This window comes from Mastigoproctus giganteus, chromosome 4 (assembly GCF_048544385.1).
Source record: "Mastigoproctus giganteus isolate SK-2022 chromosome 4, ASM4854438v1, whole genome shotgun sequence".
NCBI lineage: Eukaryota > Metazoa > Arthropoda > Arachnida > Uropygi > Thelyphonidae > Mastigoproctus > Mastigoproctus giganteus.
This window is the reverse complement of record NC_143578.1, coordinates 41,141,249-41,153,763: the sequence shown is the minus strand read 5'-3', so window position 1 is coordinate 41,153,763 and position 12,515 is coordinate 41,141,249. Positions and strand designations below refer to the sequence as shown.

The window sequence follows — 12,515 nt, the reverse complement described above, 5'->3', positions numbered from 1 at the left end:
TAATAATAATAATAAGAAGAAGAAGAAAATGGGATTTCTTGTTAAAGATTCTGCAGTAGGAGAGGAAAGAATTCTATTTACAACAAAAATAAATTTTCAATGCCTATCATGTGCTCAATATTGGATTATGGATGGTATATTTAAAACCGTGGCCACAATTTTTTATCGATTATATACAATACGTGCACCTGTCAGTAATGAAAATTCTCGAATTCTTCCCTTAGTTTGATGACAACGAATAAGAGTGAAGAAAATTATAAATGTTTGTCTCAAGATATGATTGACTTTGTCCAAGAAAATGAAATTGAATTGAGACCACAGATCATATTAATTGATCTCAAATTAGCTGCAATACAGGCACTCCCTGGCTTACGTAATACTCGACTACGGAAATTCGACTTTACGTAAGTTTTTGCTGGTAAAAACTTAAAAAAATCGTGGAAACATATTTTGCATCCCGTAGGAATAAATGGAGGTATCATGAAAATATCGTAATATGAACCCAATAACACAGTGGTTCCCAAACTACTAAGATCTATGGACCCCTTCAAAAATGAAAAAAAAGTTTACGGACCCATTCAAAAATTTTAAAAAAGTTTGCAGACCCCTATATATATATATATATATATATATATGTTTCTGTGTGTGTGTGTGTATATATATATATGAACACTGGGTTTTCTGAAAAGAAAATTCAAAGTTTTATGTTTAAAACAACTCAACTTTATTATTTTTACATAAATATATAATAATAACTTCATTTATCATCAATTTGCTATACATAGAATGAATAATTTGACTAGTTCCAGAGGGTCGTTTGAAGTTGAAATTTTTGCATATAACTAAGCTATTTATCTCTCTAAAAGGTCATTTTTATAATGAAAATTGCACTACACTTTCATTATTGTCATATGTTACATTATAAGAATCAGTTTTGAATGCCTTTGTGATATTTTTCTAAAACACATTTCTGGAGGTCACGACCATAAAACAATAAAAACAATTTGCACTTTCCAGTTTATTGGCCTTTTCTGTTAGCGCAATCTATTATAAACAGGTAGTAAACTCAATCTTATTGGATTTGCAATAATACCAATAACTGGAATTCTGTGGGTATTATGGTGAAATGTTTTCCCTTCACTAAAATCTTGAATCATATAAAAAACATAAATGAATTTTCAGCATCTTCTCTTCATTTCTATTTACTTATTACAATGGTGAAGGGAAAGGGAAAACATAAAGGGAAAAGACCAACAGAAAGTGTAAGTACTGGCAGTGCTAGGAAAAGAAACAAAATTGATTTAGAAATGAAGATGATTAATTAAGAAGTACGAAGCAGGACAAAGTTTGTCATCTTGCATGAAATTAGACCTTGCTGCTTCAACAGTGAATACTATTTTAAGGGACAGTGTGCGTAAAAAAGAACATGTTAAAGGATCAATGCATTTAAGATCAACAGTGATCACAAAACAGCATTCGGGTGCTATATTGAAGATGGAAAAGCTATTACAGTGAAATTTCTCCCAACGGACACCTCTCGTTAACGGACATCTCTCTACAACGGACTTTTTCAAATTCCCCAACTCACCTCCATTGGTTTTAACGTGTTTGCAGCTTCTGTCTAGCGGACATTCTCTGTAACAGACGCGGACAGGCAATCTGCACTGTTTCGTTTAGATTAGCACTTAATTTTATCTCCTCATAACGGGACAGGCGGGCAAGCTCACGGCCCTTTTTCTAGGAACGTTTTTCTTCCACGTATTGCCTCAATCGTGTGTTTATTTTCTATTTCCAATTCTCTGAATTTTATCAAGGTTTATGTCGCTGTTCTAAACCCTTTTTCAAGAATTTTAAGGCACGGCACGTGTAAAACTTCTGATGAATTCGGTGTGTGTGCAGGGGGGGGGAATATGGTCGGCCTTTCGTCTTTTCAGTTTTCAGTTTTGTTCAGTGTCGTGCGAAGTGCACAATGTCTTCTCGTAAACATTTAACTTTAAAAGATAAAGTCGAACTCATTAATGCGTATGATCAGCAAAAAAATAGTGTTCGCAATCTCGCTGCAAAATTCAAAATCGGGAAGACGCAGGTAAGCGACATCCTAAAGAAAAAAAATGAACTGCTCAAACAATTTTGGCAACACGGAAATGATCATGTTCAAAAATCATTCCCGAAAATTGTTGGACTTCAAATTTATCGCGCACGTGCTAAAAAAATTCCCATTAATGGGCCTATTATTAGGGGAAAAGCTTTGGAGGTTGCGAAATCTATGGGAGTAAATGAGTTCAAAGCTTCTGTGGGATGGCTAGACAAGTTCAAAACTCGGCATAAAATTTCTTGGAAGACCGTAAGTGGTGAAGGTGGATCTGTTGATACTGGGGTTGTAACAGAGTGGACCGTCCAATTGGAAGATTTATGTCGTGATTTTGAAGCTAAGGATATTTACAACTGTGACGAAACAGGGTTGTTTTTTAAAGCTCTTCCTGAAAAACAATGAGTCTTAAAAACGAAAAGTGCCAGGGCGGAAAAATTTCTAAGGAACACTTGACTGTACTATTGTGTACAAATATGCTGGGAGACTTTGAACAACCTCTTGTTATAGGAAAACCACAAAATCCTCGTTGTTTCAAGGGCATAAAGTTGAATCTTTTGAATGTTGACTGGAAGTCTAATAAAAAAGCGTGGATGACACAAGATATCATGAGCGAATGGATAAGTCACTTTAACCAAAACATGATTCGGCAAAACAGAAAAATTATTCTTTTCATGGATAATGCATCTCACCCGCACATTGAATTGTCCAACATTCAAATCATTTTTCTGCCACCAAACACATCTGCAGAGTGTCAGCCCTTGGATCAAGGGATAATAAAAAATTTTAAACTTCACTACAGAAAACGTGTTTTAAGACATCTCATTGCAAACATGAACGATGTAACATGTGCGAGTGACCTTACAAAGAAAATCAGCATCCTAGAATGCGATTCAGTGGATTTCCTCTTCAGTAAACGCAATTAGAAAACAAACTGTCGTGAACTGTTTTGTAAAGTCTGGCTTCTCAAACGCAAAAATTGAAGTTGTGAACAGCAATGTGGAGCACCAAGAAGAACAAGAACTTCAACATCTATTGATAGTGTACGATACTTCCGCTGCAAGTGACCCTGGCTACAAAGATATAGACTCAAACCTCACTACAGAAGATGGTGCTCTAGATATCAACGACATTATCATCGATATTTTTCAAGAAGTTCCTCATGAGGATGAAGAAATGGAAGGAGGTCATTCTGCCGAAGAACATATTAACGATGAACCACCGATGAAAATAGAAGAAGCGCTCATACAAATCAATCGTTTAAAAATGTTTTTCGCCGCTGAAGAAGATACTGAAGGACTTTCGATGGTTTCTTCACTCCAAACAAATGTTGAAAACAAAATTATCAGCCGGAAGAAGGTGCAGAAGAAAATAAGTGATTACTGTATGTATTTTTCTTAAGATAAAGTCATAATATGCATAGCACAATTGTATGTATATTATTTACAAAAATATTGTTCAAAATCTGTATATATTTTAATTTAATTTTACATTAAACGTTTAACGATTTTTCTTTATCTCTTGTGTATGTAATTGTATATTATTTACAAAAATATTGTTCAAAATCTGTATATATTTTAATTTAATTTTACATTAAACGTTTAAAGATTTTTCTTTCTTTCTTTTTTTATTTTTTCTCCCTCAGACTTCTTGTTAGCGGACACTTCTCTCTAACGGACACATTTTCGTTCCCCATGGCTGTCTGTTAAAGGGAAGTTTCACTGTATATTAATAATAGCTTTTCCATCTCAGATTCTAGATTCAGAAGCGAATGCCCCTGAGTCCAGTGGCCATTCGAGCAAAAGCAAGAAGTATTTATGAAGATATTAAGGATAACTACAGCAAACCCCAAGCCAAATTCATGGCAAGCAAAGGGTAGTTTATTAGGTTCAAGCATCGCGCTGGTTTCTAAAACATGAAAGTATGCTGTGATGTCGCCAGTGTCGATTCTGCAGCTGCAGAGAAATTTTGTGGCGTTGGAACCCCTTCTAAATCTCCACAGCCCTCAACTTCCGCAGTGGTGTGCTTATCAGTTGGAAATGTTGATTCTAGCAATGATGCTCAAAAAAGTAAAACTTGCTGACGTTATGCCTCTCTTCCTTCTCTTTTTATAATTTTGAAATTTTTGTACACTTTTGTCATTTTTTCTGCACATGAGATAAAAAAAATTGAATAAATAATTCTATTTACACGTTCGTCAAACATTTATTTTTTGCTTCAATCGAATTTGTGAGTGCTGCATAAGCATTTAGGGAAATTCTGATTTACGTAGAGTTCCGCGGAACACAACTCTTACGTAAGTCGGGGAGTGGCTGTAAATGTCTCCAAAGGTGAGTTCCCTAATGTGTCTAATAAGGTCTGTTTTTTTTCCACCTGGTACAATGTGTTTGGAGAAAAATTCAAGCAAGTGTGGACTGGCATCTCAGTATGGCACCGGTGAAGGATTTAGTGTGCTGCTTCAACATTTGTGTGCCTTGGAGTGGTTTGAAGACAATTATATATATGGAAGAATTAGACAGTATATGTGTAATGGTACGGTGATTTGCGCTCCACCATTATGGTCTGTGTACGATTCCATTCAACTGGGAATTCCACGCACCCAAAACAGTGTTGTGACGCCTGGTATAGAACAGCATTTCCCAAACTGGGGGTCTGTGAAACACACCCTCTGGAACTGGTCAAATTATTTGTTTGACCAGTTCCAGCAAATTGGAGATAAAGAAAGTTATTATATACTGTATTTATGTAAACATAAAACTGAATTTTCTTTTCAGAAAACCCAGGTGTGTATGCATATATACGCACCTGGACTCTATACATGCACACAGAAACATATACATGTATATAGGCGTCTGCAAACATTTTTTGATTTTTGAAGGGGTCCGTAAACTTTTTTTTTTATTTTTTAAGGTGTCTATAGATCTCAGTAGTTTGGAAACCACTGGTAAAGAAGATGGGAGTGTATAGTTGGATGAGCACATATTGGCATATATAGGATCATCAAGGAAATATATATACATGTAAAGTGCGTGTTGTTTATTCATTAATATGACATAAAATATTAACATTATCATATACCGCTTGCATAACTGCAATGTACATGTTCCATGTGTTCAAATAAATTTTAATGTTTTTAGCAGCCGTTTTGATTATATGAAAAACATTTTTTATCGCAAACAATTTCTGAGATATGGACTCTAACTTTGTTTTTTTTTAAATACAATCTTTATGTCAGGATTTTAGGTGGCACCGCTTAATGGGAATAAGCAGACAACAATCCATCAATTCCTTCATGAATAAATCATAAAGCAAATATGTTATTTATGTAGACTTTCAGCCATTTAAAAATGGCAAGACTTTCTCTCATATTGCAGATTTATAGCTTTTTATTTTTTCTTATCAGGCACTTTACTAATGGGCGGTATCTTCTGATCCTCTGAAAAGATGGCTCTAAGGGTGTTGATACATTATTGTGAATAAAAGATAGTATACTTCTTGAAAGGAAAGCCTTTTTATTGGTTGTAGAATACTAAGGAAACTTGTGATAGTGTTTCATATGAGAAAGTAGTGAGTGCTATTTTAGAAAACATTTATTCCATGCAAATTTTAGCAAACAGTTCGAGATCATTTAATAGATGCCACCATCTCAGCTCATATTTGCAGTATAATATTCATTATGCAGTTTTAACATTCATCTGCTAGGACAGCGTCCGAGAGACCACTTCTAAATCTGGAGGTAAAATCAAATCCTACCACGTACCTTTTACCACAAATATTCTCTAACTGGTTATATACTTGTTATTTGGTTTTTAGGAGCATTAGCAACTAGGGCCATATTGCTCTGGGGATATGCAGTGGTCATTCCCTGACCTTTTCCCATCCTCCGTATTTGGTGGTTATGGGCTCGAACCCCAGTCTAATCAAGAAGGTTGTGCTACACACTGCCGCTCCTGCCCACGGAGGTGCCTATATACTTGTATTTTCTGTTGTTATTTTGATATACTATGAATTTCAAGACATTAAATTGTTTGACATTTAACAGATGTAAGGTGAACAAAAGCTTCTACCTTTCTTCTAAGCAACTCCCAATTCCACACGGTGTCTGTGGGACACCATGTGGGATTGAGTTGCAACACCAGTGATGGGTGTCTAATCTTGCCATATTGCTTTGATTTTGCTGGCTAAATGTGAATGGCTGACAAAAATATAGGCATTCACGTTGGAACCATGCAAACATCCGAGTTTCAATCTGGGGGATCAGTAACCTTAAATTAAAAAAAAAAAAAAAAAAAGCAATAAAAACATTATTATTGGTTTCTCTCTCATTTATTTTATTCAATATTTTTTTATTGGGTTTAGCAAATCAATAGATCACCATTTTCATTTCATTAATAAAGCTAAAAAATTTTTATAATTAAAACAAAGCAGGAGGTTAAATAGGTGCCATGTGAGTGTCCTTGTTACAATTGAGGGTGCAAGTGAGTGGAGATTAAGTGGATCCTCCATGTGTACGTGTTTCTTCATTTTTTTTCTAAATTACTTTAAAACTACATTTTGTTTAAAATATTTTAATAGGATTGGACCAGGCATGGTGGATGGACCGTAGCTATAACCCGGCCTGCTGTTGTACCTGTAAGTAATAGCTTTTTTTCCTCCCGAATGTTTGAAAAAATTAATGCTACTATATTATTATACTTCTAATAATAAGTGATATTACAGTAATATTCCAATGAGAATTTCAATACTGAATGAGATTAACTATATACAGTATGCTTTTGATAACTCAGTGCATTTTCCACTTTTTTTGATTTGATTGCTGCTAACTTCCGATCTGGTTTTTAAACCAAACACTCATTGCAGATCATCCATCACAGTCACTTCATAAATGGCAGCTGCCATAAGCCACGGTAATGAGAATTTAGATTTCCCTCTTTTGCGGCACAGTTCTAGAGGTAACATGCTCTCTGAGATTTGTGTTATGTGAAATTAAAATTTAAATCACTTGGTATCTTGGTTAACTACTTTGAGTGAGACACGTGACATTTAAAAGAATAAATAATACTGTATTTTGACATGTGATAATTTTAAAACACAAAGATTGATAAACAGATTCGTCTCATGTTCCACTATACAACCAGTAAGATCTATTACAGTGGTTTTCAACCGGGGTGCCGCAACAACATTCCAGGGGTGCCACGTAATTTGGATTTAAGTTACTTAAATCCAAATGAAAGAAATATATAAATAAATCATATACGGTATCTTTTTAATTTTGTGGTGATCTATAATTGATGTTTATTTAGTACCTCTATATAAAGAATAAAATTATTATATAAGTATATATAATTTTTATTATGAATTGTAATTTTGTTATAATTATATAACTATCATATGACATTTTTAGATTACGGTATAGTTTAGGCCAAAGCCTCAGGTTACATAAATAGTTTAACTAATGTACAAGTTAGTGCATTTGCATCATTTCTGCACACGGCCAACTATACAAGTAGTTATAACTTGGCACCATTAAGTATATCTCATATTGTGAATACCTTCACAACAAGTTGCCATGATATTGCACTACCTCGAAACGGTGCTGTATGGGTGATGGTATCCGCTGAGAATGAGTAACAATAGTCTTCTCCTATGGAGAAGCGTTACTTATTCGAGGTAGTGCAATATCATGGCAACTCATTGTGAAGGTCAATTGTGAAGTTGCAATATCATGTTGCCATGATATTGCAACTCAGTGCAATATCATGGCAACTCATTGTGAAGCATCATTAAGTATATCTCACAATATGAGATATACTTAATGATGCTAATTTATAACTACTTATGTAGTTGGCTATGTACAGAAATGATGCAAATGCACTAACTTGTACGTTAGTTAAACTATTTATGTAACCTGAGAATTTAGCCCTAAACTATACCATAATCTAAATTACTCCACACTATCAGGCATCTCTCATATTGTGGATTTATACTTCACAACTGGGTTATCATTGCAACACCAGGATACCTGCCCACACACAGATGAGGAGCTAATAAGCTCTAAAATGGGTGATAATATCTGCTGAGAATAAGTAACAATATTCTCCTATGGTGAAGCGTTACTTATTCGAGGTAGTTCAATGTCGTGGCAACTTGTGGACGTATTCACAATATGAGATATACTTAATGATGCCAATTTATAACTACTTATGTAGTTGGCTATGTACAGAAATTATGCAAATGCACTAACTCGTGCATTGGATAACATTTTTTTAATATTAGAGATATACAGGGTGTCTCAAAAATATTGGTACAAACGTTTAGGGGAGGTAGGAATATCTAAAGGAATGTGAATCGCATAGGAACCCATGACCGGAAACGGCACCGTAAGTCGCTACACGGCGCTGTTCATCAGTTCGCGAGAGGGAAAATTTCTGGTTTACTCATTCAAGCAGTATTCGCCGCACGAAGAGCATGCATCAATATACGAACTGTGAACTGGCAGACATGCACATAGCGTATGGATTAGCAGAGGGCAACGGACAATTTAGAGGTAACAGGAGTAGTGCGGGCAGACCACGTTCGACGCGAACTCCCGCCATAGAAGAAAGTGTGTTGAATACCGTCCAGAATAATCCTACCAGCACATGTGCCATTGCCTCTGCCTTAGGAGTGTCTCGTTGCATGTACAGCGTGTCTGGCACGACGATTCCTTACACCCCTTTCATCTCCAAAGGGTTCAGTTACTGCTCCCCCAAGATCATCCTGCACGTGTGGCTTTTTGCGCAGTGGTTTCTCCAAGAAAGTGTTCAAGACTTGAATTTTCCAGCCTATGTTTTGTTCACGGATGAGGCTTATTTCACTCGGGAAGGCTTATTCAATCAGCACAATGCTCATGTGTGGGCTCACGACAACCCACACGGTGTGCGCCCCAACATCGCTTCGCAATAAATGTGTGGGCAGTTATGGTCGGTGACTGCTTAGTCGGCCCATACCTGTTACCATCCCGCATGAACTCCGCTAAATATCGGATCTTTCTTGGACAAGTTCTACCAGGGTTACTTGACGATGTTCCAGCAAATGTGAGATGCAACATTTGGTTTCAATATGACGGGGCGCCTGCCCATTATGGAAGGTGTGTTCGTGACCATTTTAACAGGCGTTCTGGGCATCGATGGATTGGCCATGGTGAACCCATTGCCTGGCCCCCCAAGCTCACCTGATTTATTGAGCCTTGATTTCTTTCTGTGGGGGGGCCCTCAAATATATTGTGTATGAATTGCCTGTGGAGGCGGAAATGGATCTTGTGGCGAGACTCGTCTGTGCTGCTGCTACTGTCAAAGAAACTCCAGGTGTGTTTGACCATGTCCGCCAATCCATGCTGCGTCGGTGTCACGCATGCATCACGTCTCATGGTGGAACCTTCGAGCATCTGTTGTAACATCATGAAATGCATCCATCTCGTACTCCATTGTTAATATTATGTCAAATAAATGTTTGCCACTAATTACTGTCTTGTGTCATTTCTGCTTCTTGTGCCTCTGCTATTACTTTCCCGTGACGTTTTGGGTTCCTATGCGATTCACGTTCCTTTAGATGTTACCTACCTCCCCTAAATGTTTATACCAATATTTTTGACACACCCTGTATATATATATATACACACACACACACACAGAAAAAGAAATTAAGTCGGGGTGCCGCAAAATAAAATAAATTACTTAAGGGTGCCATTATTAAAAAAAAGGTTGAAAACCACTGATCTATTAGATCAGCCCTTTCTTTCTCATTTGAGCAACAGGAAATCATAAGAAAATTTTATTTCACAGTCAATGGAACAAACATTAACTGATTGTAGTCAATTATTTGAAACTTGCCAAAGTTTCAAATTAACCTTCAAACTGTGAGAACTGATTTAAAAAAAAAAAAAAATCAGATTTAATTGCGCATAACTCATGAAATTAAGAAATGTGTATCTTGAATGCCTCTACCAATTTCTTTATTTGACAAAGTTGATTAAAATAAACCTTTAATAATAGAAACATTTCAAGTCCAAAAACTGCAATATGTATAAAAAGTATAGAAAAAGCATTTTTCAGTTAGAGAAACCCCTGATGTGGGGGGAAAAAAGAAAAAAATTTTTTTTCTCCCTTGCTTTACAAAAAAAAAAAAAAAAAAAAATACAGTAAAACCTTTCATATCTCATATTCATATTTGGGTGATCATTCAAGCATCGCTTTTCTGAAGTATTTTTCCGAGAAGGAAAGCTTGTCACACCCACAAATTTTGAGGTTTTTTTTTTTTTTTTTTTTTTTGTGATGCCTCTTGATTCCAACTGACCCCCAGTAGTTGCTTTTTATTAGTAAATCTTTGCATGCACTGGTGGAATATTTTGACATTAGGAGATGGTAGCTGCTGTTTCTTGGTCTATGCCAATTCAAATGACTCTCCATTGTAAGCAGATTATATTATAGTATATTTATAATATAGAGCTGATGGGATGGACTATAGTATTAAACACATTAAACCAGTTATTATTATAACAATATTTATTAAACAAGAGTACAGTGCATAAATTCTCTCTGATGGTAATTAATGCTCGTCTGGTTCTTAAAAAAGCAATAAGCAGAAACAACAGGCTTGAGAATTGAAACACATTGGTGATGCACAAAAATATTTGCTATTGAGAAAGCAACTACCAGGGAAGTGTCGCCAGAAAAATTTATCAAAAGTCATTGATAATTATCAATGACTTTTGATAAATTTTTCTTAAATTTTGATAAATTCTTGTCATCATTTGTGATGACAAACTTCTGTTGTTGAGCATCAAGAAATAAAAAAAAAACGAGCATCTGATTTACAGATAAAACGGAACATCAGATATGCAAAGTTTTTATTAAAATAAAACCATCTTTCCTTCCCATTTTATTTGAAAATCAATTAAATCTCTTAAAAATATTAAAAATTCCATTACAGGGTGATAAAGACTATCCCAAACCAAGAGACAGATTTCATCCTTGGGAGTATGATGATCGTGGGTTCAACAAACGGAAGGTGTTCTTAGATTAACTCAGTTGTTTATTAAATAATATTAGTACTAAAAGAAATGGGTATTGAATGACTGTAGTTATAACTTAGAGAAGGGTACTGATAGAATTGTATCAAATATGTACAGAAAATAAAGCATCTGAATATACACATTTTTTTTCTCTGTATTCACTGTTAACCTACATTATATTCTAAAAGCATTCTCACTGAAATAGAAAATAAACCTGGGATGAGGACTAAGATGTTGCAGGCTGTAGGGAGCAAGTATAGCCCAATATTAACAGACTTAGAGCTATCACCATTTGCAATTTTTTAATAGTATCACTTGTGAACATGGAAGAGGCAGTGTCTAAAAAATATGTAATTATATATATTTATCTAACTTTTTTTTATTTGCCATTTTTTATATCCTGAAATAACAGAAGTTGCAGGATATATACATGTTCCTTTACTTTCTGTACCTCCAAGATGGTTGGATTAACAAGAAAACAGTCGACTTCCAGGGCAGTAAATCACAAAAACAACACCAGATGGCAGTTTGTTTCAACGGTCAATCACACTCTGACTGAAAACAGATTTTTGTATATCTATCCTACAGCCATCCTTACTCAATTTAAATTTATGTTCCCTTAAGTTTGTTGTGTGAGAAAGAGTGAGGATGCCATCAGCATTTAGAATACTCAATCCATTTAAAACTTTAAACACATCAACAAAATTTCCTCACAGGCACCTGGTTTTCAAATACCTGTAATTTGCAGAACCAGTCTTTTATGGTAAGAGTACCTTTTATGTTCACTAATCTTGTTGCTGTTCTCTGCACCCATTCCACCAGATCTGCATTCTTCTTAAAATGAGGCTTCCAGACCTGTGTGTAGTACTCAAGGTGTGGCCTAACCATTGCCTTATACAAAAGGATAATCATCTCCTTGTCTCTGCCAGCAAAATTCCTGTACATCATTGACAGGGTCCCATATGCTGTCCTAGCAGCCTGTCATCACCACTCACAGAACTTCATGTTGGACTGTACAATTATTCCTACCTAGGTCTTGTTCATTCTCCACCACCTTGAGTGTTGTGCCACCCAATTGTTATGTTATTCTGGGATTATTGCTGATGTAGTACCTTGCATTTATCAATGTTAATTACCATATCTCAGCCCATCTACCCAATTTTTCTGGGCTTTGTTGCAGTAGTATGCCTTAGTCCAACCATTAACCATGCAGCCAATCTTTGTAACAGCTGCAAACTAGACAATAAGCTTAATATGCCTTCATCAACATTAAGAAATATTGAAAATATTAAGGGTCCCAGCACTGAACCCTGAGGTTCCACTAATAACATTAGTCTAAGGAAAGCAGTGCTTATTTATAACCATCCTGTCTTC

The 12,515-nt window shown here is 35.6% G+C and overlaps 1 protein-coding gene across 1 annotated transcript in view; it reads left to right on the top strand.

Annotated features, from left to right (window-relative positions):
- Positions 1 to 11,279, top strand: part of ND-B17 (NADH dehydrogenase (ubiquinone) B17 subunit) — a 29,308-nt gene extending 18,029 nt beyond the window's left edge. The window contains exons 3-4 of the mRNA XM_090371499.1: positions 6,665 to 6,721; positions 11,060 to 11,279. Coding sequence (XP_090227625.1) covers positions 6,665 to 6,721; positions 11,060 to 11,152 — 150 coding nt within the window. The 3' untranslated portion in view covers positions 11,153 to 11,279. The remainder of the gene's footprint in view (positions 1 to 6,664; positions 6,722 to 11,059) is intronic.
- The last annotated feature ends 1,236 nt before the right edge of the window (positions 11,280 to 12,515 follow it).